Source organism: Pinus tabuliformis, chromosome J, assembly GCF_031772625.1.
Source record: "Pinus tabuliformis cultivar Carrire ecotype Pingquan chromosome J, CPIR1, whole genome shotgun sequence".
In the NCBI taxonomy this organism is placed as follows: domain Eukaryota; kingdom Viridiplantae; phylum Streptophyta; class Pinopsida; order Pinales; family Pinaceae; genus Pinus; species Pinus tabuliformis.
Window position 1 is genome coordinate 1,195,072,541 of NC_142295.1, and position 27,224 is coordinate 1,195,099,764.

The following is a 27,224-nucleotide window of genomic DNA, read 5'->3' on the forward strand; positions in this document are numbered from 1 at the left end:
CTTTTGATTAAAAAAGGGGTAAAACCATGAATGGGCAAGTAAGAAATGAGGGAAGACTTGAACAAGGTTATTATTACCTACTCAAAAATAGTTAAGCCATGTAAGTTACAATGTTATGATAATCTACTTATAAATGACAAAACCACTATAATAAAAATGACAAGACCACTATATTAAAAATGACAAGACCACCATATTAACAAGGTTGTGATTAGGGTTGGAATTTCAAAATGACAAGACCGCCATATTAACAAGGTTGTGATCAGGGTTGGAATTTTAAAAATTTTAACTATGTTTGATGGGAAAATCACCATGTAATGGGAATTTTGCCCATCAAATTCCATGAATGATTGTAATGGCTAATCTCAAAATAAATAAAAGCCTGAAAATTTCATATTTCTACCCATTTTAAAGTAAATTATCATAACTTGTTATCCTTACTATTCTACTTATTTTCAATATATATATATTTATATTTTCAACTATTTCTAAACAAATAATTATATACAAATTCAAGGAAACATGTTGACCTAAATCTACCAATGTAATGACTTATCTCACAATTAAAAAATTCATATTTCTTCCCATTTTTAAGTAAATTACCATAACTTTTTATCCTTACGATTCCACTTATTTTCAAAATATATATATATATATATATATATATATATATATATATATATAAACAACTATTTCTAAACAAATAATTATATACAAATTCAATCTAATTGGTTCGAAACGTTGATCTAAATCTACCAATATAATTTTTTCCGAAATAAATTATATATTTATTTACAAATACACTTATATATTCAAATATTTCTAAACAAATAATTATACACTTATTTACCAATCCAATTATTTTTAATTTACATATTTATATTTCCACCCATTTTGATGAAAGAATCATCACCTTGAAGCTTACCATAATGTTGAATAATCTTTACCACACATTTGCAGAAACAACCCTCATCTGCAGATTTAATGGCCTATGGCCCCGCACGGCTGATCTATACCAGTGGATCCATTCCAATTGGACCAACAACTGCAAAGTCTTCCTCTGCTCAAAAGGCTTCTTTATGGTAGTCCTCGCCTTCAACGAAGATTACCAGAAAGCCTTAACGGGAGGCCCCTGGTTCTGGGGATCAGCTGGACTCTTCGTCTCCCCCTGTTTCCCAGACTTTGACCCCTCCACTGCAGTCATCACCAAGCTTCCTATCTGGGTCAGGCTTCCAAATCTCCCTGCGCATCTATGGCATTTTGCTGTCTTTCAAGGAATCGGGGACACCCTAGGCCACTTCCTGGCTACAGATACCTCAAGGGCGGAGAAAGGAATATATACCTTTGGCAGAATTTGTGCAGAAATAGACATTAGTAAAGGGTTGCCAGATCAGATCATCCTCAAAGTCGGGGACTTCCATTGGACACAAACTTTGGACTATGAGAACACAGCCTTCAGGTGTCGCCATTGCCATCAGACGGGGCATCTCCAGAACTCATGTGCATCGTTCTTTGACAAAAAGAAGAATATCACTCGTAAATCCAAATCCAAGAGTTGGAAACCGTGTGATATACCCCCTATGGATGACATAGAGTCCTCTAGCTCTGATGAGGAGGACATTGAAGTGGAAGAGGAGAATTTGGAGCAACCGAAGGACGCACCCTCAGCCCGCGCCGAGGATCATTCTGTGCCTCTGTTCTCGCAGAAACGTTCACATGAGTCTTCGCCTTCTGATTCAGACAAGGAGTCTCCTCCTTTAGCACAGAACAATCTGCAAGTAGTTTCGGTCCAGCCAGATCAAAATGGTTGGGTCAAAGTCAGTAAAAAGAAAGGTAAAAAATGTAGATTGGAAGATTCTGCCCATGCTGGGTAGACTCCCTAGACCAACTTGTTCCTCTTGTCCTCTCTGTCATCTTTTGCTTATGCCGTGGTTGCTCTATGGGACCGAGGTTGATATCATATCATTTCCGGCTCCCTTGCTCTTTAGCTTCGCTTCTCAAAAAGCTCTGATTGTACCATATTTCTTTTCTTAATAGAATTAGTCTTTATTCAGAAAAAAAAAAATGTTGAATAATCTTCAATCTTACGATAATGATGAATGTTACTGTCACCTTTAAAAAGAACAACCACTGATATATTCATGATTTTGCCATTTTAAAACTTCATACATTATTCCATCCATGCCTAGAACCACCATCCTGTGAGTAGGGCCGCGCAAGCTGTCGAACATGGTATCCAATACAACACAATTATTTTCATTATATAATTTAAATCATATCCGGAGGACTCTAACGGTAGCCAAACAAAGGTTGACCGCTATACGAACTGATTGGATTTTTTAAATTTTTATTATTTATTTGTATTTTTAAGTGTCATCGGGATATTATTTTTAGTTTATTATATTATTATATTGATTTTATTAATTATTTTATTTTTTGATTATTTAAATTTGATTTTTAAATATTCATTTCATTTTTTATTAATAGTTTTCCTTAATTTAATATTAACATCTATATTAAAATATTATTTATTTATTTAATCAAATCTAATTATTATATTACAATAATTAATTTTTTTTATTATGACAAAAACTTAAATTTAATTAAATCACTCCAATCATTATGTAATATTGAATGTTAGGTGAAAGTATATATGGAATGTTCAAATAATCTAATCTCACTATGCATATCTACCAGTACACAATTAGCAATAAATACTATTTTCCCTCTCCATAAATGGAAAGAACTGTCACAAAGAAAAATGTTCAGACCATTCAAACGCGAAAATTTGAATGGCGTAATATTCAATTATAAGGTCGGTGTTGTTAAAGAAAATCCAGGAGTTAAGGTATCGGAACTGAAGCTAACAACAATTATCGACCAGAGCACAAAGCATTAACTGTGCTCTTTTTAACTGTAAGTTATTTTAAAACTAGGGCAGTTGGGCTGTGGTCTTAGCGGTAGGCCTGTGGGAATTTATGAGATTGGATTTCCAAAAAAATTGGGTGGTCTATTCAAGAAAACGTTCAGAATATGATATAGACCAATCCATGGTTTTGTGATCTGTTTTTAGTTTTTCAATGTCTTCAACTGGCAACGTCAGCTCTGGCATCCCCATGTCCGGGAATTCCCAGATCGATTATTTTTGCTTTGATCCGGAAATAGACTATGCTCAGGTTCTCACTCAGATCCCATGTCAGGCCGCCTCTCATAAATATTTGCAGTTTGCATTAAGAGAAACCAGAAGAAAGCTGCATTTTACAGTTTTTAAGGATATTATTATATTGTAATGTTTCTTTTAATAATTAGTATGGCTTTCACAGGTGCATGCAGAAGCTCAACCGCATCAGGGCAAGGATATTATTATATTGTAATGTTTCTTTTAATAATTAGTATGGCTTTCACAGGTGCATGCAGAAGCTCAACCGCATCAGGGCAAGGAGGAGGCGCCGTCTGTCTCGGATTTGAAAGTCCCATTGGATCAAGTTCACAAATCAGTGGAAGATTTGAAGAAAAAGAAGTCATGGAAGAGTTCTGTGTTCTTCTGGAGGAAATCCAGTGAGAAGAAGAAGCAAATGAAGAAGGCAGTTTCTGTGTTAGAATCTCAAGCCAAGCCAATCTATATGAACGATATCGCTCGTTCCAACAGATCTGGTCGACCGACTTCCATTCCCATTCTGCTGGCTGCCATGTACAGTGCGATGCAAAGAAAGAAGACCGATGTGCCCTATATGCCTCTGGTGCATCACAGCCATAGCCATAGTCATACCAGGGTTTCTCTGTCCAGGCCAATATACTTGGTTACATAAAGTCTCTGTAATTTGAAGTGTAATGGCTCGTTTGAATATCTTGAATTTATATTGATGGTAGATTACTAGAATATTTTGAAATTAGAATATCATGAGATGATCATTATTTTGAAATTAGAATATCATGAGATGATCAATGGTTTGATTTTTTATTTTTCTTGGATAGTAAAATTCTGAAATATTTTTAAATTCAGCGATTTATATTTGAATATATCAATAGGTTGATTTTATTTCGACACTTGAAATATTTATAAAATTTACAAAATTTACAATTTGAATATATATTTAAGGAGGGTTTAACGAGGCAGAGGAATTGTCCGGAAGGCTAAAAGTGATCGGAGTCTGGGCAAAAAAATCTTGTAGAGACAGTGTTTGAATGTTTTTGATAGTGGAAATGGATTCAGCACCATCAAAAACTTTTAAGACACCTAAATTTTTGAAGCTTAATAACTATAACTAATTCACAAAAATCCTTGCCTAATTTTTTTTAAATATGACCAAAATTTCCATAATTTTCCTGGCAACTCCTCCACCTCGTTAGACTAAGCATATATTTAATCTACTTAAACGAAACAAACAACAACAGTATCTTGAAAGCAAACAACAAAAGTATCTTGAAAGCAAATTGGGTAGAACAACAACAGTATCTTGAAAGGAAATTGGGTGTTGTTTATTTCCCAGAGATTTTGTTTGCATTGATACTTTTGAGAGCTTCGATGATAACGCAAATGACACCTTCTCCACTTTGTCCCAACTTGGTGATTTTGCATGTTGTATGACCATGCTGATTTTAGATATATATTCAGCATTTTTCGAAGAATACGTTTTTCCGGTTAGCCATGAGACAAGCCCTTTTGCCACTTGAAATGGGCTGAATTTTATTCTAATACATATTTCGATTCACTTAAGGGAAGGTTACCTGTTAAAGGGATCAAAATGAGTCAAGACATTGATAAAAGACACAATAAAAAGGGAGTTTTATAGATCTGAGAAGTTCAAGTCATTTGAAATTTCATATCAGAAGGAATTATAAATTGTAATTGAAATAGGCACTGGATTTGGAAAGGTTGTAATTGAGATAGACACTGGATTTGGAATGGCGCTTGTGCAGTGGAGGAGACAAAGTGTATATAGAATCTAGATTCACAAATCCAAACAATATATATGAATGTGGAGATTGGGTTCGAATATTTCAAAAATCTAACCGGCAAAAAGTGAAGCAAAATTTGACCAATAAAATTTATGTTAATATCTTTATCAAATTCTTAGAATATTATAAAAATCTCCAATCCAATAGCCCAAAAACTTCATCAAATCCGTTTGAATGACATACGAGGTCCTAGGTAGAACTTACGCACCAACCCAGTTTTGTAGACACAAAATTTTATTAAAATTCGTTAAATAATGAATCTCATAAGTGAAAATAGTGGTGAAACATGAAGTGCAAAAGAGTTTTTTTTTTTAATGATTTTTATGGATATCTGGGAACTTTTCCTACTATAGCTAAAAATTGATATAGACAATCATGACTGCCCACCAAGGTAAATATAAACACAGCAGAAACTACTAGTAGCGAAAATTTGCAAGAGGAAACTACCCTATTAGAATGCACGAAACCTGGAAGCTGGGAACTACAACAAAGTGCAAAGGAAATTCGTCCGCCCTGACAGACTCGACATAGGTAATGAAATATGCTTAATCTATTTTGGAGTCCGAATGGTATACCTACAAAACCCGAAGCGAAGAAATCTGAGGCGTTAAAATATTATCCGGTTGAAGATTTCCATTTGGCAGCCATATCAAAGTCACACAGGCGTGGTCACAATGTTAATCATTTATTCGGAGATCATGGTGTCAATTCTCTTAGACACTCTTGGGGTTAGGCCTTCTTAATTTGGCCATGTGATCCACCCAGATTTCTCCTCCCCTCATCAAAAGAAGAAAAAAAGAAAGAGAAAGATCAAAAAGATAAAAAGAATAAAAAAAAAGAAAAAAAAAACTTTGGTCTTTTTAAAGTGTTTGTGAACTAGAAGATAGGATAAATAAAATTACTCTCTAGAGTAAAGTGGGATAAAGAAAATTTAGTCCCTAGGATATGGGATCATATCAAATTAGTGGGTTATGAATGGTTCATTGAAGACTCAAAGAGGAATGGCGTTGCAAGTATCATGAAGATTACCCATGAAGTGTCATTTACGAAGAAAGGAAGGGGAATTTGAGTTACCTATGAAGTGTCATTTACGAAGATACGAAGGGGAATTTGAGATCAAGCTTGGGGTGGTCTTGTTTAGGATCACACTGAGGGTGAAGTTGAGATCAAGATGGGGGTGGTCTTGTTTAGGATCACACTAAGGGTTGAACTTCATGCCGAAGGTGGTCTTGTTTAGGATCACACTGAGGGTTGAACTTCAAGAAAAGGAAATGCATAACAACCAAGCCAAAAATGTCAAACCTCAATGTAAAACGTATTTATCTTTGATGATCAAAGAAGAGGCAAGTGCAAACCACAACTTGGAGTGTCTCTCTCGTGGAACTAGATATCCTTCCTAGGCCACAAATATATATTTGTCCTCCACAGAAATAGAAGAAACATTTATTTCATAACCCTTTTATAAAATTATAATCATCAAAACACCAATAGTACATCAAACAAACTCTTCATTATTCTTCCACCCTTTACAAATGAGAAGGCCTCTTCCTTAAATATATTGAGCCTCTCATTACAATTACAATTGGTAATAATGGGCAATTCAAAACAATAGTTCTCAAACCATGGGTTGAAAGGCCATAAGTAAAATACAACTCAAAACTACCACCTTTGATAAATTCCCTTTAAATAAGGGTTACATTCCAAATCATGGGCCAATGAAGATCCTTTTGTTTAATTATAAATTAAAATACTTCATGTATAACTAGAAGTTAGGACAATGTTTAAGCTTGGCCATCTTCTTTAATGCTTGTCATTGATTAGAGTTGAAATGTGTATGAAATTTGTTGATATGGAAACCGTTGTAGAATTGTTCATTGAGATCTTCAATAGAAATGGTTATAAATAGCCCCTTGGGGTGATTAGATGATGCAAACCCCAACAATTCCGCTTGACATAGTATAATCAAAATAAATTTGTTGAATTCCCTAAGTCTACCATGATAGACATTCATAAGCCTTTACACATGCAATCACAACCTAGGACAAAGTGTGTTTCCTACAAGGCTTAATTGCTATGCCAGGTGGGAGCTCCAGTATGAAATGAAAGGGGAAAACCTTCATGACATAACTCTCAAGCCTTTAAGAGAGTTAGGTCTTTCATATATGTCTATCTTTTAGCTAGAATTTTGTCAACAACCTTTCAAGTGGGAGCATAAAGTATTGAGGGGCCATCTCTCTGCATCACTTAATACCCCTAAATAATATGACATTTGATACGTTGAACATACCCCTTTTATTTTGATGTTCTGTAGATGAGCTAGAGACTAGGAGAGAGCCACATAATGACGTGGCACCTTACTCAATCTTTATTTGTTTGATATAACTCTCCAACTCCTTTTCTAATTTAGATATTCTTTAGGCAACATTGGTAATTTTAAATTTATTTAGGATTTATCAATTCATGCTTTCTTTCACACTAAGTTTTTACGCATGACATTGAGCAAACATGAAGGGGGGATGATCCTTGTTACACGAATGGAGTGGAGGTGATGAAAAAAAGTTGAAAGTGTTGTGTGTGAGGGGATATGGGACATTATAGTAAGCCGACATGAATACCCCTTGACCATAGAAAGTTATGCACTTTACAAAGTAGACTATGTGCAATCATAACTTGATGAGACAAAACAATTGATTGGGGACTATGAAATGCTAACAAATTCGACTGAGGAAAACATCACCACAATCACACTTAGAACCACAACACCATCCAATTATTTGTGTGCACTTTTCAACTATCATTCCTCACTTCGACATCTGATTTGAGGAAAACAATTAAAAAAGCCACCATGGTTGAGCTAACGTACCTGTGAAAAGGCTCACAGGTGAGCAAAAAAAAATTCACTAATATACACAAGTAGTTACCCTTTGAGGGCGAATTCTATGAGCAAACCTGTGGTGTGGCTATGGGTTCCCCCCTTTCCCCGGTTGTGGCCAATCTCTTCATGGAGGATTTTGAATCCAAAGCTTTGTCTTCCGCTCTTTACCAACCCAAACTTTGGAAAAGGTTTGTGGATGACACTTGTGTCATCTGGTCTCACTGTAAAGAGGAGTTGGAGTTATTTTACCATCATCTTAATAGTCAATCAAGTTTCATAAAGTTCACCATGGAATTCGAAGTTGATGGTAGCCTTCCCTTTCTTGACATCCTTATCTCAAAGAAGGATGATGGTTCTTTTTCTCATCAAGCTTTTCGGAAGAAAACTCACACAGAGCAATATATTCATGCTAGTTCTCATCATTTTCCTGCTCAAAATCTAGGCGTTCTCAACACCTTAGCCACTCGAGCATTGCAGGTTTCTGACGAAAATCACCTTGATGATGAGAAGAACCACCTCCCTAAAGTCTTTAATAAAAATGGTTATAACAAGTCTCAAGGTCTTAAGGATTTTCTAAATGCTGAAAAAGGTCCTAAGAATAAGATTGAACCCAAGAATTGGTCTTCTGGGGTTCATCTTCCTTTTATTCAAGGGACTATGGATAGAATCGCTAGGGTCTTGAAAAAACATAAGATTCATTCCTCTTTTAGACCCCTTAACACTATTCAGAGTTCTCTTCATTCTGTTAAAGACCCGGTTAACCCTAAGGATGGGAAGGGTGTTTACATCATTCCCTGTTCTTGTGGAACTCCTTATATAGGGGAGATCGGTCGATCTATTAACCAAAGGATTTGTGAACATGCTGTAGACATCAAGCATGGGAGGTCTCACTCCTCCGCTTTGGCTGAACATGCAGAAAAAACCAATCATCACATCTGCATCGAAGAGGCTAGGGTCATTGCGAGGATCGACCATTTTCATCATCGTAAATTTAGGGAGGCCCTAGAGATTGAACAACGTCCTGTTAATCTAAATAGGGACGATGGTTGGAGCATCAGTAGATGCTGGATTCCTGCACTTTCTTCCTAAATTATATATATATATATATATATATATATATATTCGATATTTCGATATTCCCTTAGACAATATTAATATTTCTTTTTATTTTTATAATATTATTAATCCTCCCTCTTTTATTTTTAATTGATTTTCTTTATTTAATTTTATTAGTTAAGATAGATTTTTATATTATTTAAATTAATATTTATTAGGATTATAAAGAACCAAATTAAATTAATTATTAAGAGTCAAATTAAATTAATTATTAAAACTCCTTATAATATTTTCATTAAAAAATTAAAATTTAATGATTTATGTCCTTAAATGCTTTTATTTTCTTATAATAATAATAATCTAAAATTATTTATTTCCTTAACACTTTTTTTTTAATCTTCTTTTTATTAATTTTTTATTGATTCTCTCTATTTAATTTTATTAGTTAATATTTGAGGATTGAAATAATTATTTTTAATATTATATAAATTAAGATTTATTAGGGTTATATAGGGTTTAATAAATTAATTATTATAACTGTTTTTAATATTTTCATAAAAATAATAAAATTTTAAATTATTTATTTACCTTAATCTTTTGTCAAATCTTTTCTGTGCCCTTAGTCAAACTAGCTGTTACTAGTAAACAACTCTCTACATCTATTTATTTCATTGCCAGGATCTGGTTCCTCATCTTATGCTGAAAATGAACCACATCGACTAGCTCAAAACGCGTCTATAAAAATATGTCTTATGTGATTTTCTCCAAAAATACTATTATTAATATTATAGATCACAAAAATCTTATCTCAAAAATAAAAAAAATCATAAATATGGAAATAAGTAAAACTATAAACCTAAATAAACAAAAATACAATGCCATGATTTCCTAAATTAAAAATAAACTATACCATGAATACACAAATGAAAAATAATAAAACCATAAACAAATAAAATTAAAAATAAACTATACCATGAATACACGAATGAAAAATAATAAAACCATAAACAAATAAATCATAAAGTTATTATTTCCCCAAAAAATTGGTGAAACCATAAAATTATGTCACAATATTATGATCCATATTTTCTCATATTTTCAAATAAACTTTAATAACTTTATATCTTCACCATTTGTAACTAACGATGAGTGTGAGGAAAAAAATAACGATTTATATTTTCATGATGTTTCCAAATAATGATATATATTTTCATGATGTTTCCAAATTTAGCCAAAAACATCATATATTGTTCCACATATTTCTAGAACTGTCCTTGAGAGACTCAATGGAGGATGATATCGTGTAGGTCGCGCAAGTTGTCGAACATGGAATCCAATACAAAACAATTATTTTCATTATATAATTTAAGAACATAATCATTAGTAACGGTTACTAAACAAAAATCGACCGTTAGACGAGAAGAGGACTGAAGTAAAGGATTATAAGTACAGATGAAATAAACTTGAAATTGGATATCCTTTATGCTGTTTTCTCAGGGTTTAAAGAATATTTTATTTAGAAGGAAAATTTTAAGGGTTAATATTTGTATGTGGGTTAATTTTTTATGGATTAACAAAATTAGTGAATTTTTTTTTTTTTTGAAAATGATTCGCCAAAATTTTATAACATAAAAATATTTTAGCTTAAAAATTGCTAAAATTTTATGGAGACTATGTAAAATCATTACAAAAATATGGCCAAGTGTTTTATAGTTTGCATATTAGAGATTAGTAATATTCGCCAAAAATTCTAAACTTTAAAATAAATTTCTATTTTTAAAATTTTCCATAATCCTTAGGATCGCTAGATTTTTGCACATACAAATGATATTTTTAATAATGATGCTTTGCAAAACATAAATAACATTAAAGATATTGTTACTTCTAAGTTCAAAGAAAAATTATGGTGTGAGAAAGATTTAGCGTCTAAAAGAAAATTAAGTTATTATAAGAGGGTCATCAACCCCACCCTTGAAGATCAAAAGTATCTCTCTATTTTAACTAGCTCAAAGAAGAAAATTAATATAGCAAAGATTAGAACGAATTCTCATGAGCTCCATAGTGAAACTGGCCGTTGGGCAGTTCCTAAAACACCATGGATAGAAAGGATCTGCCATATTTGTGAGAATAGGAGCATCAAGGATGAAAACCACTTCCTCTTAGAGTGCCCTGCATACAACCACATTAGATCTCAATTTCACAACCTTTGTTACAATACTGACCTTCCTAGTCTTTTACAATGCCAAAATTATAGTGAGCTCGGGAGGCTTCTCTCCAAGCTTTTTGAGCATAGGAATAAAATCTTAAATCAAAATAAATAATTTGTCTTTTTAGGTCCGATAGATCATTATTTGGTCTCAGCGTACTTTAACCGCCACCATCATCATCATCATCATCATCATCATCATCTTTTCACCCTCTACTCTACTCCATATAGACTAATATGTTTTAAACATTTTGATTTGTTTTAGAAATTTTTTATTACTTAAAATATGTTTTTAATTATATTTTTATTATTTAAAATGTATTTTTAATTATATATATAATCACTTAAAATGTACAATTTTAATTTAAAAAAAAAATCCCTCCTGAGGGAAAACAAACTATTAAAACGAACCAATTGAATAAGAAAAAAATATATAAAAAAACTCAAAACATATTACATTTAAACTACAACTGCCCTTCAATATTTTGCAAACCGTCATCAGCAGTGGCTTGGACTGTGAACTGACAGAACAAGTATGCGGCATTGCTTGTGAGCCTTTCGAAAGTGCTGCAGACAGACTACCGCAAAGCCCTTGCAGAGCCACTTGAGAATTTCACGTTTTTTCTGAGACTCCCATCATTGACATCATACCATTGTGCTCTGTGTACATTTATCTTTTGTCCCATCATTGACATCACACCTCTGTCCAGGAGTATATCATTTCCGTGTTATACACCATTTATTGTTGTTTGAAAGTAGATACCCATGTAAGTGGGTAGTGATTTGTGTACCCTTCGTGCTGAACATTTCAATTTAGTATTTTCGTTGTGGTTTTATTAATGGCTCTTTTAAAGAATATGAGGAGGTGTTAAAAAAAAAATCCAGTGGGTGGTGATTTGAGTAGCTTTTGTGTTGAATATATATTTCGGTTTATGATTTTATTAATATCACTTTTAAACCATTGTAATTTGTAATGCTGTTATTTAGTATTTATTTAAATCGATAATAGAACAATTTTTATGAGAATAATTATAAGGTAATATAATATAGTGTTATTATATTATTTTTTTGGGAACATTTAATTTATTAAAATGGCTAGTTACATGTTCATGGGCATAAAATAAACAATAAAGTGTTCTATTAAGGCACTATATCATGAAAAAGTTACCAGTTCCAAACCCTTCATTCAAATATATATTAATATTAATTAAATTTTTTATTATTTTTAAGAATAACTTTTTAATTATAAAAATCAAATTAGCTATTCCTAATTTTATAATAATAATAATTATTATTATTATTATTTTTTATAGTATTAAAAATAAAGTATATTTTATTGAAAAATGATGTTTATGATGCTTATTAATGGAAAAATCTCATATATATATATATATTGATAATGATTAAAATTTCAGAATGCAAATTTCTGTGATTCATAATGTTAAGATAGAGACCACTATGGGAGTAGATCTCACGAAAACATGTAAATGTAAATGTAAATGCAAATGTAAATGCAAACGTAAACATTTAACATGTAATATTTAACATTTAACATTTTTAATGTAATGTCGGCCCTCTTTAAAAATCAATCTAATTGTTATTATGTACAAACACAATATAAATTTAAAATTTAAAGAGGTTTATGAACACTCAAAAAATAGGTATGGTAAATAAATAAAAATATAAATATACTAGAGGTATGGTAAATAAATAAAACGTCTTTTTGTACTTACTCCAAAGGCATAGTAAATAAATAAAAATATAAATAAACTAGATGTATGGTAAATAAATAAGACCATTTTTTATATTTACTCCATAAACCTCTTTATATTTAAGAATACTCAATAAAATGTTTTATTTAGATGAAGCCTATGAGACAAATACCATTTTAATACCATGGGCTAAATACCATGGGCCAAATACCATATTTATAAAAGAGGTATTGTAAATAAATAAAGATATAAATAAACCAGAGGTATGGTAAATAAATAAAACCTTTATATTTATGAACACTAAAAAAAGGTTTTATTTAGGTGAAGCCGATGGGCCAAATACCATAGGCCAAATTATTATTAATACCATGTAAAAAAAACATTATTAACCCTAATATTAATATTAATAAAAATAAAGATGACACATGGTATTAAGAACCAATGCTATTGACCCATGGTATTCACGTGGAATGTAGCCTATTTAAAGGGAGAATTATACCAACATAGATCTATCTTTACTTTGGATTTACTAATGGACGAGACGGATCAAATATCTTGATATGCAAACTAAGATAAAGTGAAAAGATACTTGATCCCTCTCGATGCTTGATCTAAAGTAAAGACGGATCTATACTCATACTTCCATAAAATCACATCTCAATTTTGCTTCTACATGTTTAGAACCACTAGGTAAGTTCATCATCAAAATTTGGAAGAAAGTGCTGATGACAATTATATAGGTAGAGATGCAAAACGATTAGGAAAATAGAACATTAAAATAATAATAAATTAATTAAAATTAACATTAAATAGTTAATAAATTTGAAAAAAAAGACTTTAGAAAACTAATATAAAAAGGAATTCTTAAATGTAGTTATTAATTTATTATAATTTTACTATGTATAATTTGAGTGGGCTTAATGGTTAAAAACATGTATTTCCTCTTAAAAAATTAAAAATTCAAAACCAAAAAAAATAGTAAAATATATGTCTTACCACCCTTAGCATCCAATCAAATCAATGTTACAATCAAACAAGTTTTCTTCCAATAACATACCATCATACAGCTTCTCACTTCGCATCAAATCCATGTTACAATCAAAGAAGTTTTCTTCCAATAACATACCATCATAGAGCTTCTCAATTACTTCAATTATAGTCGTTAGTGTCGTGACTTAGCGGATAGATGGGGTTTTTTCCAATAACTTACAATCAAAGAGCTTCTCAATTACTTCAAATATAATCGTTAGTGTCATGATTTTTGGAGAGATCGATAGATGGATTTTTGGAGAGATCCGTGGCGTTTCAACGATTGTGTTACTCTTCATGCCACACAAACGTTATTTAAAAAAATATAATCTCCAACCATTTATTAAATAAATAAATAAACATAAGAATCTGATTATTAAAAAAATATAATTCCAACAATTTATTAAGTAATAAAAAACATAAGAATCTGATTATTAAAAAAATATAATATCCAACCACTTATTAAATAAATAAAAAACATAAGAACCTGATTATTAATATCACATAGATTCTTGTATATGTCTCCCTCTTTGAAAAGCATTTTTCCCCTATCCTCATTTTGAGAGTTTGGATTGGGCCTAGGGTTTATCGTTAGATAGAGAAGCGATTCTCTGCGAATGATTTGAAATTTCGAAAGCTAATAAAAAGAATTTGAAATTTTTAAAAATTAAAGTTTAGTTATTAATGGTTAAGATTAGGGTTTTGGTTGTTGAGTTTATATTTATTGGTGAAAGATTTATCTATATACTTATGATATATCAATCACATTCGTTATATCACATTCATTAATAATGGTACATTTGTTAATATAATTGTGACATATATCAACCAGTGTTAATAATTATATATTTAACAAATCATAAAAATTAATCAACATAATTAAATCTAAACCTAAACAACATGCCACAGCGAACCCACCCACATAATTTTTTCATAAAAACTTCATTCATTAATTATACCTTTAAACTTCTTTTAAAATATAATAAATCCACCCCTGGGTCTAACAGACAAATTATACCTTTAAACTTCTTTTAAAATATAATAAATCCACCCCATGAGTCTAACAGACAAAAAGAGCCTCACGAGTTTAACCAAAGAACATGATCAGGGATGAGACTTTGTTTCATGACGTTTGGCACTACATGAGATGTCACATCTTCTGTTATCTTGTGATGTGAAAGTATGAAAGTAGCTTGAGAAAGTAATTTCTCTACAACATGATTTATGTGAAATTGTATGGTTATCAAACAAATAAGCCAGAGAAGATAATTGAGATGCATACGACATATATAGCTAAAGCCCTTGCCTCTGTCATATTAGTATTAATGTTTCCTCGTACTCATTTAATTTCATTTATATAAAGAAACAGGTTGTTACTTGAGAATAAATCTTAATTTTAAATTTTTTAATATATTTTTATTTATTAATAAATGAATTTCAAACTCTATAAAATTAGTTATAGGAATGTACTTGATCAATCATAAAATTGGAATATAATTTTTATAAAATTCAAAAGTTATTTTTATAATTAATAAATATTTAGTTTAATATCAGAATATTTAATAATTATTATGAAATTTTAGAAAAACTATTTTCATTTAAAATAAAAACATCCAAAAAAAAGTCAAGTTTTGGTATTGAGGCTAACAACTGTTATTGATCAAATATTTAATCTTTTGTCTTTGCACCTTTAGCTGTTGGTTATTCTAAAATTTGGGTAGTTGCCAAGCTTAGTAGTAGGTTTGTGGGAATTTATGAGATTGGAGTTCCAAAAATGTGGGTGATAAATATTCAAAAACTAATATTTCCTCAAGCCAGGGTTTTGCGATCTCATTTTTTTTTGCAATGTCTTCAAATGGAAATGTCAGCTCTAACATCCCCATGTCTGGACATTCCCCATTTGATTATTTTTGTTTTGATATGAAAATCCTCAAATTATGTCGCTTGCATATTCTAAGAATATTTCATAATTTGATGATTAGGAGAGGGTTCAGAGAATTGACATTTCTTTGAACTGTCAAATTCTAAAATATTCCCAGAATTTGCAATCCACATAAGGATGCCCATAAGCACACCCATAGGAAATAGAATATGATTACACTACTATAAAAGATGAGTTGTTAAGATATTTATTTAAGATGAAATGTTAATTTCATCTTAAACACCTAATTTTATATTTTAACTTTTTAATTGTTATTAAATTAAGACAAAAGAAAAAACAAACTTTCTTTCTAAGTAATTCCTCTTACATAATCATCTCATTAGCATGGGCATGGGCTCAAGTCATATCTCGCTCTATTCCTTTGCAAGAAACTATTATTGGTGGCATCATCCTTTAGGTTTGAGAATTTTAGGCATTAGCAGATTGGGACCACCAGATGAAAAGGAATCTAGGATAAGTGTTGGCTTCAACCCCAATTTGGTGCCATGGAATATTAACATGTGGTGCAAGTCTTGGTTGATTAAATGTATTATATGATCAATTCACAAGTGTATCCAATAGAAATAGAAGGCAGCAAATGTGCATCAACAATCCACCCCTCACCATCAGAGGTAGTGATAGAAAGTATCATTCCCACACCTTTTTCTTGCATGACCAAAACCCCTTGGTCACCCTATAGTTGTATCCATGCTTACACAACACTATCTTGCCTGTGACAACATTTGGATCTAGATGCATCTTCGTGCAAAAAGAGGATGAATTGTCTCTTGTGCCATCTTAAGTTGCAACCCTAGCATTTGTAGTTATCAAAAACCAAGAGAAGGGTTAGAGTTATGACAGGAATTCATATTTTATATGTTGAGGCTGTACTTTGCAATATATATGCTGAAGCTACCTTTTCAACTCATATGATCAAATATATGCAAACCCTCATGTTTAAAATTTTCATATTTTGTTGCAACCTGTTCAATTAGCTTGGAGACAAAGATCTCAAGGTTGATATTACAAATACATGCATAAGGAGGTACTAAATTTCTATTTCTAGGTACCCTGCAAATTTGTTCTATTTTTTTCTGTCTTCTTTGGCACTGAAATGTGTATTTCATTTGGAATTGGAAATAGAAATATTGGCTTCAATCTCTTTATGGTTGCAAAACCTCTTCTATTGTCCATTTCCTCATAGATTTTGAGAATCTTCCTTCCAATATAATAAAATGTCAGTCTTCTAAGAGAATGAGGACCATTGAGGTAAGACTTAGCTTTTGATCTGTTATATGAAACACTACATCTTGTAGAAGAAGGGCATGTGATCTTTATCCATGAACCTGTAACAACCACCTCATGTTTATGTTTAAAATTTACTCCAGCTGTACCCTAATCCTATGTTTCTAATGATTAAACAAAACTACTAAAGTCCCTAAGTCAAAATTCATGCATTACCTTCCATATCCCTAGATTGATACCGACACCACCACAATCCATGTTCTAGTCTTTCCCACAAGCATAATTTTTTTTTGTAGGCCCTTTTCATGAAAAAACCTAGGGGCAATCTCAACCTTGAGAATCTTTCCTTCCCTGCTTTAATTTTATCAAATGTATCATAACTATATAAGTTGTTTGTCATTTCTTGAATTCAGGTCAAGGATTCAAATCCCTCCATTGTCATCATAACTTTTTTCATGTTGGAGTCCATTTTCAACTATAATTTTTTTCATAGGATGAAAGAAAATATTGCTAATCAAGAACTTGAAGGTATTGGTCTATCAATATGCCTCAATGGATTTTTCTGCCTATTAAAATCAATCAAATGGACATCTTCAATCATAGGCTTGCATAGAATTTCAACACATAGGGTTACACTCTATAGATTGGCATGATGATTTGAGGATAATCTATTTTGGAAAAATGGAACTATGCAACTATGTTGTTTCCCTGGTGAAACTACATTGGATTATACCAATTTAAGTGTCATAAAACAAATTTGTGTAATTTTGACATTATCCTTGAAACCATAGTTTCTAATAAGTTATGCAATTGCTTTTGTGAATTTTACAATTTTTTTTTTTTTTTTGTGTGGTATCAAGGGTTAAAGTTAAAATTCATAATCTACATGAGATTAAGTAAAACATTGTTTTCATCCAATCGTACATCAAGCATTGTCAGAAGTTTTCCAATTATGTATTGGCCATTAGCTTTGTATATGCAGTGTTTTGTTGATTTTCCATTTTTTTCCAAGATTTCATTTCCATTAAATTTTCAAGTGATTCTTTATTGTTTTGTACTTTTTCTAACATGTTATACTAGAACCTTAGAAATATCATTTTCTTACTTATTCCTAAATTGTAAGCTCTTTTATATGTGCTCGTTGTTGTTTGCACTATTCAAATATTGCACCTGATCCAAAAAATTATGTATAGCTAAAAAATGGGCTTAAGGAAACCTCCCCATAAGATGATTCAACGTTCTCTACTCTTCCTTTATACATAAATGTTGATTTCCATATTTGAAATTCTACTCATTTGTTTTTACATATTATGTTGCCACCATTTCCTGCACCATCTTAGTGGGGATTTTTTTGCTACAACATTATGACACACATAGGGTTGCTTTTCTATTTGCACTTCTTGTGATAGCTTGGCTCATTTGTATCTGTGGCAATGGTATTCACATTGGAATATGAAAGTGTTCCAAGCACTTTCTCCTTACGATATGGATAATTTTCTTAGGAAGACAAGATGTAGAGGGTTGGGTGTCCTTTGGAGGTATAGTCCTTTGCATCATAGGTTTGTGCCCATATCTCACTCGACCTTCAAAAGTGTGTTTGTGGTATTTGTAATCTTGTGTGATTTTGAATATTGAGGTTATGGAGGATGAAAATACATAAAAATTTAATTCATTTATATTAGTTTTCCAATGTGTGTTTGTTAGTTTCTAGCTTGTGATGCTATGTTTGCTGATTTGGGACATTTCACCCAGTTTTCAATTAAGGTAAGTAAATACTCGTGTATAGATAACTTCATGTATCTACATTCAATATAAATATTCTTTGTCTCAATAACTTCATGTATCGACATTTAATCTTCCAATACATTGATTTTTGAGTATGTTACCACATATGGCTTTCATAGGGTTGGTATATCCTACTTGATTATTACATACATAGGCCATGCTACTTTCCTCTCCAAATGTAAGTAGATGTTGGAGGGGCTTCAAATAAGCATATAATGTAAAGATGATTGTTAAGATAAGTCAAAGTAGTTAAGAAGTTTGGTCGGGCAGTTAGATTGTTATAACTGTCTTGACATGGTATAAATATTTGTTTATGTATCGATGTATCAGTTCAAATTTCCTTTTAACAGACATAACATAAAGTGTGGTTTTGTTGGTTCTCCATTACTTATCTCTTCTTTTCCTTTTATTTGTGTTATTTTCTATGTGAATACTTGATGTCTATGCTACTGGTAACTATGTACACTTTTCCCTAGATTACAACATTGATTCCGTTGTCAGTATTCTGGACTCGAGTCATGAAAATGAAAGCATAAATGTTAACTTTATAAGAGATACAATTGTGGTGGTGTTGTAGAGGCTACAAACTCCCTCCAAAATTTTGCCTATGCTTCATTTTGGAGCCTCCCTTTTAAACCACAACAACTCATCTTGTACTAATCCAGGTACTTGCACTTTGATTGAGATTTATTACTTTCATCTTCGATTGTGTTTGCTTACTTGGTTAATTTTCTAACCCACAAGGCAATCTCTTGTCTTGGTCTTTCGACAATTCCGGACATTCCTTAGAGAACTATGTAATTCTTGAGGGAAACTAGCCTTTCTCTTGGGAATTGCGTAGTCCTAACTACTAATGAGCATTGATCTCAGGAAATGAATAGTACTGGATGGAAGCCAACCTTGAGCCGGGAAATTTCATAGATAGGAGAGGCAGCCCAGAGCCACTCAACCTAGAAATTGCGCAGAATCCACTGTGCTCAGAAACTGCTCAATGCATGAGCCTTAGAGTTGCCTAGTTCTTCCCAAAATTGGACAATCTTTTCGGGAAATGCATGACATTTTTTCCCAAAAAAGAGAAAAAGAAGAAAAGTGAAAAAATATCCATAAAAAATAGGGATCTATTTTTAGCAACTCGAAGGAGGCACTTGAGTTGTTTTGGAAGTTGCCACCAAATGTCACTTTTTCCTTGATTTTTGGCATACACGTCATAAAACCTAACTTGACCAAATCTATTTAATCAATGTTGCTAGAGATCATTTTCAAAATCGATCTTGGAGCTATAGAATTCCCGAGGAGATCAAGGAACCTTCGGTGCGATCGTCGTCACTTTTCTAGGTGACTTTTCTTTTTTAGTCTTTCGTCGCTTTTTCTATCGCTTTTTGTTGTTTATCTTGTGAGAGTGTTGTTTCACTTGTTTCTTTGAATGACTGTTGGTTTTTTAATTTTTTTTAGCTTGTAGAAGTTTTGTTTCAAGTTTTAGATTGCCTTTCCCAAGTGTCACATGTGTTACCATTTTTTTGCACCAACTGTCGCCGTTGCAACGATTCATTTCACATGCTTCATTTTCCTTCAGTTTAATTGATTCATGCACTTGTTTCACATGCATGCATTAACATAGTCATATCTGCACTCATCATCACACCATCCTTCAAATATGCTTGTTTTCCACACTCCCCTTGGGTAGATATTGCCCCCCTTACCCAGATCTCACACTTCACTGCATGCACTGTGCAATATAGGAGCTCAAGGCCTTTGCCTTGGCTTTTGGAATTTCACAAATTCTGTCCTAGCCTGGCTCCAACTAGGCACTACGTAGTTCAAGGAGCCAGCCTCCCAGCTTGGCCATTGCACAGTCTCTCCCAGCCTTGGCAGAAGATTGAACTGCACATTGCACAATTCTAGTCATAAAGCTTCTCAATTGACTGCTGGGACTGCGCAATGTGTAGTTCCCACAATCAGCCAGTGGCCTCTGTCAGCTAAAATTGTGCAATCTTTCCCATCATGAGCTTGACTTGTTGCTTAATCTTGCCTTGAAGTTGCTTTGGCTTTAAGCTGACATTTTCTTGCCATGGGTGTCCTCTATGTCCCATAGGTACACCATTTTTCAGGCATCTCTCTAGTAGTTATAGTTAACATGGCATCCAAGAGAGCTGTATCAAAGGAAAGAACCGAGAGAAATACTGGGGAATCAATTGAGTAGCTATCAGTTGATCTATCAGTTTATGCATATACTTGGTTGTTCATCGAGAATGGTTCAACATTGACATGGCAAAAAATCAAATATACTTTCACAGAGAAATTCAAGGAAGGCTTAGAGGACTGATAGGTTTATCCTAGTATCCAACGGTCAGGCTTATACAAGGTTACATGCAGGTACATCGCCTTCCCATGTGCGAAAATTATCAGCTAGATTGTCTCACACAAAGATGAATAGACTATGATATTGAGTAGTGCTAGCAGGATAAATCTTTCCACCTTCAGGGCAAAGAAATTTCTGTACATGTATCATTTACCCTAGCTGGTGAAGTGCATGGACTCATTTTTCTATGCCACCCATAGCTTTGTGAACACTAGAGATATCGTCAAGCACTGGGTGAAAGAGCCGACAAATTTTAGATAGACACCCAATCATGTTTACAAGACAAAGTCCCTTAGGAAGGCTTATCAATTCTTGATCATCTTTGTCTGCAAAATATATGGTTAAGAAAACACAAAAACCTTTCCTGAAGGGTAGGTAGTCATACTGGACTAGTTGGTGAATGATGGGAAGCCATTCAACTAGTTAGATTTGTTGGCTCAACAGTTGAAGATCCATGTGACTTACGCTTGAAATCCGCCCAAGAATGAGAAAGAAGGGTTTTACATGTCTGCATCTTACTAGATGAAATCTGTGCCTAGCAGTATTTCCCTAGCATGAGCTAGAGATGGACACCAAAAGAGGCTTCCGTCAACATATATTGCAAGTTTCTTTTCGATTGCAGTTATCGAGGAGTGATGGCAAGGCTAACTAACCATTTTATCATCCCATTGCACAAGCTTATATTTGAGTAGGATCCACCTTGAATGCCCCGAGAAGCAATGGAGGCAATAGTAAACATTGCAAATTGGTATGCCTCACCAAGTGGCACCTTCATCAGAGTGTTTGGTAGAGACAAGCTTCCACATGTTCTACCAAGGTATGCCACTGACAAGTTGATCATGCAAGAAGTGTCATATCACCTCTCTACAAGGTTGTTAATAGGATTACATAGGAAGAAGAAAGCTCCATGGCCCGCTCTTCCTTTGCAGATCAGATTATACAAGATTAACAGCTTGAAGGATGCAAATGTAAAGGCTAAGGAAATAGTGAAATTCGAGTTCGGTACCAAAGACTTTAATTCATATGATCCCCACGGTATTTGCAAGACCACTGTGAGAGGGTGTATTTTCCATGGATCCATGGGGCATGTGATTGCCCAAAGGAGGACCCTTGGAGGTACTGTTACAATTCCTCCAAACTCCATGAGCCAGTCAGTATAGACACAACTTGGAAGGTTGCTCTGCAGACAATAGAAACTCCGAAAGCAACAACAATAGTAGCAATAGGTAGTAATCTAGTGCAGGACAAAGGGAAGAGGAAGATTGTTGAGAACCCGAAGGCAGAGCAAAGCTGAAAGATGAAGGAAAATCCTCTCTTGGAGAAAGCATCTTTGGTAGCGGAAGAAAAGAGGGAGTAGTGCATAAAGAAAGAAGAGTGAAGGAAGAAAGAAAAGAAGAGGCTACATGAAGCAGAACTGAAGTTGCAGGAAACGAAGAATAAGTTGAAGGAAGAACATGAACTGAGGAGGAGAGAAAGAGTAGAGAAGAAAAAGTAAGAAGAGGAACAAAGGAAAGGTGCGATGATGGATAAAACAAGGCCCATACAAGTTGATGATTCAGAACAACCAGCAACTGAGGAAGAGGGTGAACAGATGCAGGATCGAGAGCTTGTGCAATAGATTGAGCAACTGATTAAAGTGATAGAAATGGAGATGGAACAAGTGCCACATAATGATGATACTGACCTTATGCCGAGAGCACTAAAGGTAATCTCTCAGTTTGCACCACCTCTAGTGTCAGAACCTATAACATCCCTGGTGAAAATTTCATGTAATAAATGTTAAAAACAACAACCACAGATGAATGGGACACTTATTCCAAGTTGAATGTTGAGAATGTCATCCTAGGGGTGTTTATTTGGTTGTTCATAGCTAACGAAATTGACAAAGGATATGGCTAAGGCTTTGGAAAGGAAAAATGGCATTTTTGGCACAATTATCTATGAAAATAATGGAAATTAGGAGAAAAGGGAGGGAAAGGTCACAAGTTGCATGTGAGGAGGAAAATGAAGGAAAATAATGGAAAATGAAGAAAATAGAGGCCTCATTCATAAAAATTCTTCTGAGGATCAGATGGTAACCTTTTTTTAGTTCATTTTTGGAGCACTCTCATTATTCTCTCTCTATCATACTCTTGGATAGTTAGCATTTTTCTTGGAGGACCTTGGCATTGGAGAAAAAAAGGCAAAGAAGGCAAGAGAAACAAGCATCAAGCAGGGAAAGGTAGGATCAAGTAGCTACAACAGGCTTCATTGTAGGTATCAACTTGCATGTGTATTTTCCTTGCTAGATTTGGCATGCATGGTATTGCATGTAGTTCTTTTCTATCATGGCATGGGTTTTGCCAGGTGTGACAATGTTTTCAACCTAGCCTTGTCATTTTTGGATAGCCATGGTGTGATGGGGTTCTCATGTTTGGTTGAGCTAGATTGCCAGATGGATTCAAAGTTGAGTGAGGTGGATCTTCGAAATGATAGAACACATGGCCTAGTAACCCCTGAACTAGACTGTGGGTTGCAGTAAAGCCATATTTTGTGTTGCCTCGGATGGCCTAGGAATCCTTTGTGGTGAATGGAAGGATATACGGTAAAGCCTAGAGGTGTTTTTCTCTTCGTTGGGGCATAGTAATCCTGGTTTGGGATATGGGTAAAGCTTGGAGAGTGGGTGTCGGTTTAGGGCCTAGTGATTCAGGTTTGGGTTGCAGCAAAGCCTAAGAGATTAGGAGACAGGAAATTTCTCATGGTGTAGGTGGAAAAATCCAGTGGCTTCCATGTTTGTTTAGCCTAGTGATTGGGTGGAGATCATGGTAAATCTGGTTATGATGTGTTCATTGTGTTATCCTAGTGTTCCATGATGGATTGCAGTAAAACATGGTTTCTATTGATGAGGGTGAGGTGGTTTAGCCTCGATATTCCTTGGTTGAGTTCTTTTGGTGTGAATCCCACATTAATGATTGGAATATGTAACGGGGGTGAATGGCTAAAGAGAGATTTGGCTCAACCATTCTATATTCGGGTGGAACATGGTAGTCCCATCACTGGTTGGTTCATTGTACTCATTAATGATAAATTCATTTCCTTGATTTTCATGTGTAAATGTACTGATATATATATATGGATTTTGATGGCTAATATGTTTATTGAATTTATGTTCCTATTATGCTGGTTAGATGTATATTTTGTGACAACAACTATGTATGGCTCTCAGCATGTTTTTACTAGTATGTGAATGGATAATGTGTCTATGACCTAATAGATGAATATGTGGCAAAAATATGAATTTTTCTCCAAAAATCTGCTAACCGAGCAAGAATTATGCCACGTGGTGGGCCATAATCAGTCGACACTGACTATCCATCATAAATCGGTGGAGTCCTACAGTCTTATGGACTATGAACTAGGCAGGCGATATGCGATTGCGATTCAGCTGACCCAACATAATTCTTAACTGGAGCTTATAATTGTATCGTGTCTGGGATCCTTTCACAATTGGTGGAGTACTGGGGTCCTGTATATGCAGGACTTTGCACTGTTTTGTGATTTACAATTGTGATATCACATTGCAACCCAAACCTGCCAAGGCCGATTCTGTAGTGCTGTTCGAGATGTGCGATCGCATCACAACTTGGTACCTGCCGGGGGTCGATTCTATAACACCTCCCTTCACCAATGTGTGATTTGTGAAATGCAGGGACCAATGGTGGCATACCACCTGGCACCTCCCGATTCGCTGATGGAACCTTTCATGTCATCCAATCCTGCCATTTGAACAAGTCAAACCTGAATTTTGACTTGCTCTAACTTCTGCATACGAGATCATATTTGAGTGTCGTTCACATCGTTGGAATCATAATGATGAGCTCTCTGATATGAAGCTAAGTTTAACAAGATTCTGGCACTTTTATTTTTGAGCCTAATTTTGAGCACCTGATGACTTATGGTTGACATATATCTATATCTATATCTATATCTATATATATATATATATATATATATATATATATATATATATATATATATATATATATATATATATATATATATTCTCACTTTAATCATAGTATGGTATTGTTGAGAGTATAAGCAATATACGTTTAGTTTTTCGCTTTATTTATATACTTTAATTCTCATTCCAATTTCTTAGGAAATGTTGTTGAGGGTTATGTCTTCAAACCATATGAGGAGTTTTCCCCTTTCGGCGAGCTCTGTACCAAAGATTAATCATACTTCCAGTAACATTTTCCCCTTCAATCCATGCTTCAATCACGTGGTTTCGAATGGTACAATTTTCCATAATTAGTATTCGAATAAAATCATCTCTGATTATTTTTCTCCTGCCTAACATGAAGATGAGAGGAACCCTTAGGAAAAAAAATCTAAAATAATAACATTTCTTTTTAATAATGAAATAAATTATGGGTCCTCTAAATCTCTGTCATAGAAAATGGAACCCTCTCTGAGTCAATTTTTCTGGATATTTTGATTTTGTTGAAGTTCCATCTCTCTAGGTTTGATAATCTCAGTTTAGAAACTAATTTTATTTATCCTTAACTAAAACCTAATATAACTTGTATGAGTGCAGATTTTCTTGTACTCATTAATCAATAAGATTACAGAGGAACAACCTCTAACTGTAATATAAAATATTGGTATGTTTGGCTTCAACGCCAACGTAATTTATTCCATCACAAATTGTTATGCATGCAATTGTTTTTCTTTTTCTTTACAATAAGCCTCTATGTCTGTCCAATCATGATCAATCAAGTATTTAGAGATTCATAGTGTGTATGTTTTTTTCTATGGAATAATAGAAAACTATAACTTGTTTCCTTCCATATATTTTAATGGTTCCTGTGAGAATAATTTTTGTTCTACCAGTTCGAATATTTGAGAGATATGTTCTGTTTTTTTTCTTCTCTTTTCCAGATTATCTGGAATCATCACGGTTCTATATTGATGTTTTACCATTAAAAGAAATAAGGAATCTATAAATTAAAGTGTATAAGTACAGACATAGTGAAATGCATTGTACTCCAGACATAACCCGACTAACTCACAAATAAAATCATTTTTGTACCTTAAAGATGTCAGTACATAATCTAGAATTCACAACTTCTACATTAAATAATTCAGGAATCTCGTTTGTCTACTATAATAATAAATTTCCTCTTTTATGCATGTGAACATTTACTTTTGAATATATTAAATCTCTTTTTTTTCCTTCCAGTTATCTACTAACTGTTACAAACTATATTGATAGCAATGAGTTTGCAATGCATAACTACACCGATCAATAAATTTGACATGAGGTGTTTCCCTTAAACCATCTCTAATCTTTGTGATCCCCCTTGCCCCAAAAAAGATCCAAAAACATGTAAATATAACTTTTCCCACAACTCAAAAAACAACAAAACGTTCATATTGTAAACACTCAAAATGGTTCATGTAAGATAATAACTAAATAAATAAACATTCATTTAAATAAGTAACCATAAATTCTAGGCATCACACTTCTCAGATGTAAACAACATAATGTTTTTTCTGTAAATAATAAATTAATAACTAGAATCTCTAATCGTAGGTCAATTGGATCTTCTTGGGATGAACAAATTTCCACCCAACCTTGAACCTTCACCATTGGTTCCCCCTAAGATGAGATCTTAATACCCCTAAATCAACAACCTCTTGTGATTCTAATTAATATATTTTTATGCCTTGCTTCCCTAGCAGACTTTCCTTAGCGACATCCCGCTTTCTAGGGTCTTCCAACCCAATAGCCTAGGATTTTTCCTATATTTCAAAAAATGTATCTTACCTTTTTCTGTAAAAGCTCTCCTTTTCCTCGTGTGGTGCTTTATTCACCCTTACTCAATGTCCTTTCTATACTGAGTGATTTAATAGATTTTATTTTTCTCCAATCATATTAAATCTCATCAAACAACCCATAGGGATTTTTAGGAGTAAAATTGAGGGAATTTTGTCTTGATATTATCCATCCACATTAGTTTTTGGATATGGGTAATGATCTCTTTAACTTAAGTGTTCTTTCCCAAGTAAATCTCCAATTTTTTTATTTATTA

At 33.3% G+C, this 27,224-nt stretch overlaps 1 protein-coding gene across 1 annotated transcript; it reads left to right on the forward strand.

Annotated features, from left to right (window-relative positions):
• The first annotated feature begins 1,580 nt into the window (after window positions 1-1,580).
• LOC149231382 (uncharacterized) lies at window positions 1,581-3,809 on the forward strand. Its single transcript, XM_089381613.1, has 3 exons — window positions 1,581-1,870; window positions 3,074-3,176; window positions 3,408-3,809. The coding sequence occupies exons 1-3, from the start codon at window positions 1,581-1,583 to the stop codon at window positions 3,807-3,809; spliced, it is 795 nt and encodes a 264-aa protein (XP_089237739.1).
• The last annotated feature ends 23,415 nt before the right edge of the window (window positions 3,810-27,224 follow it).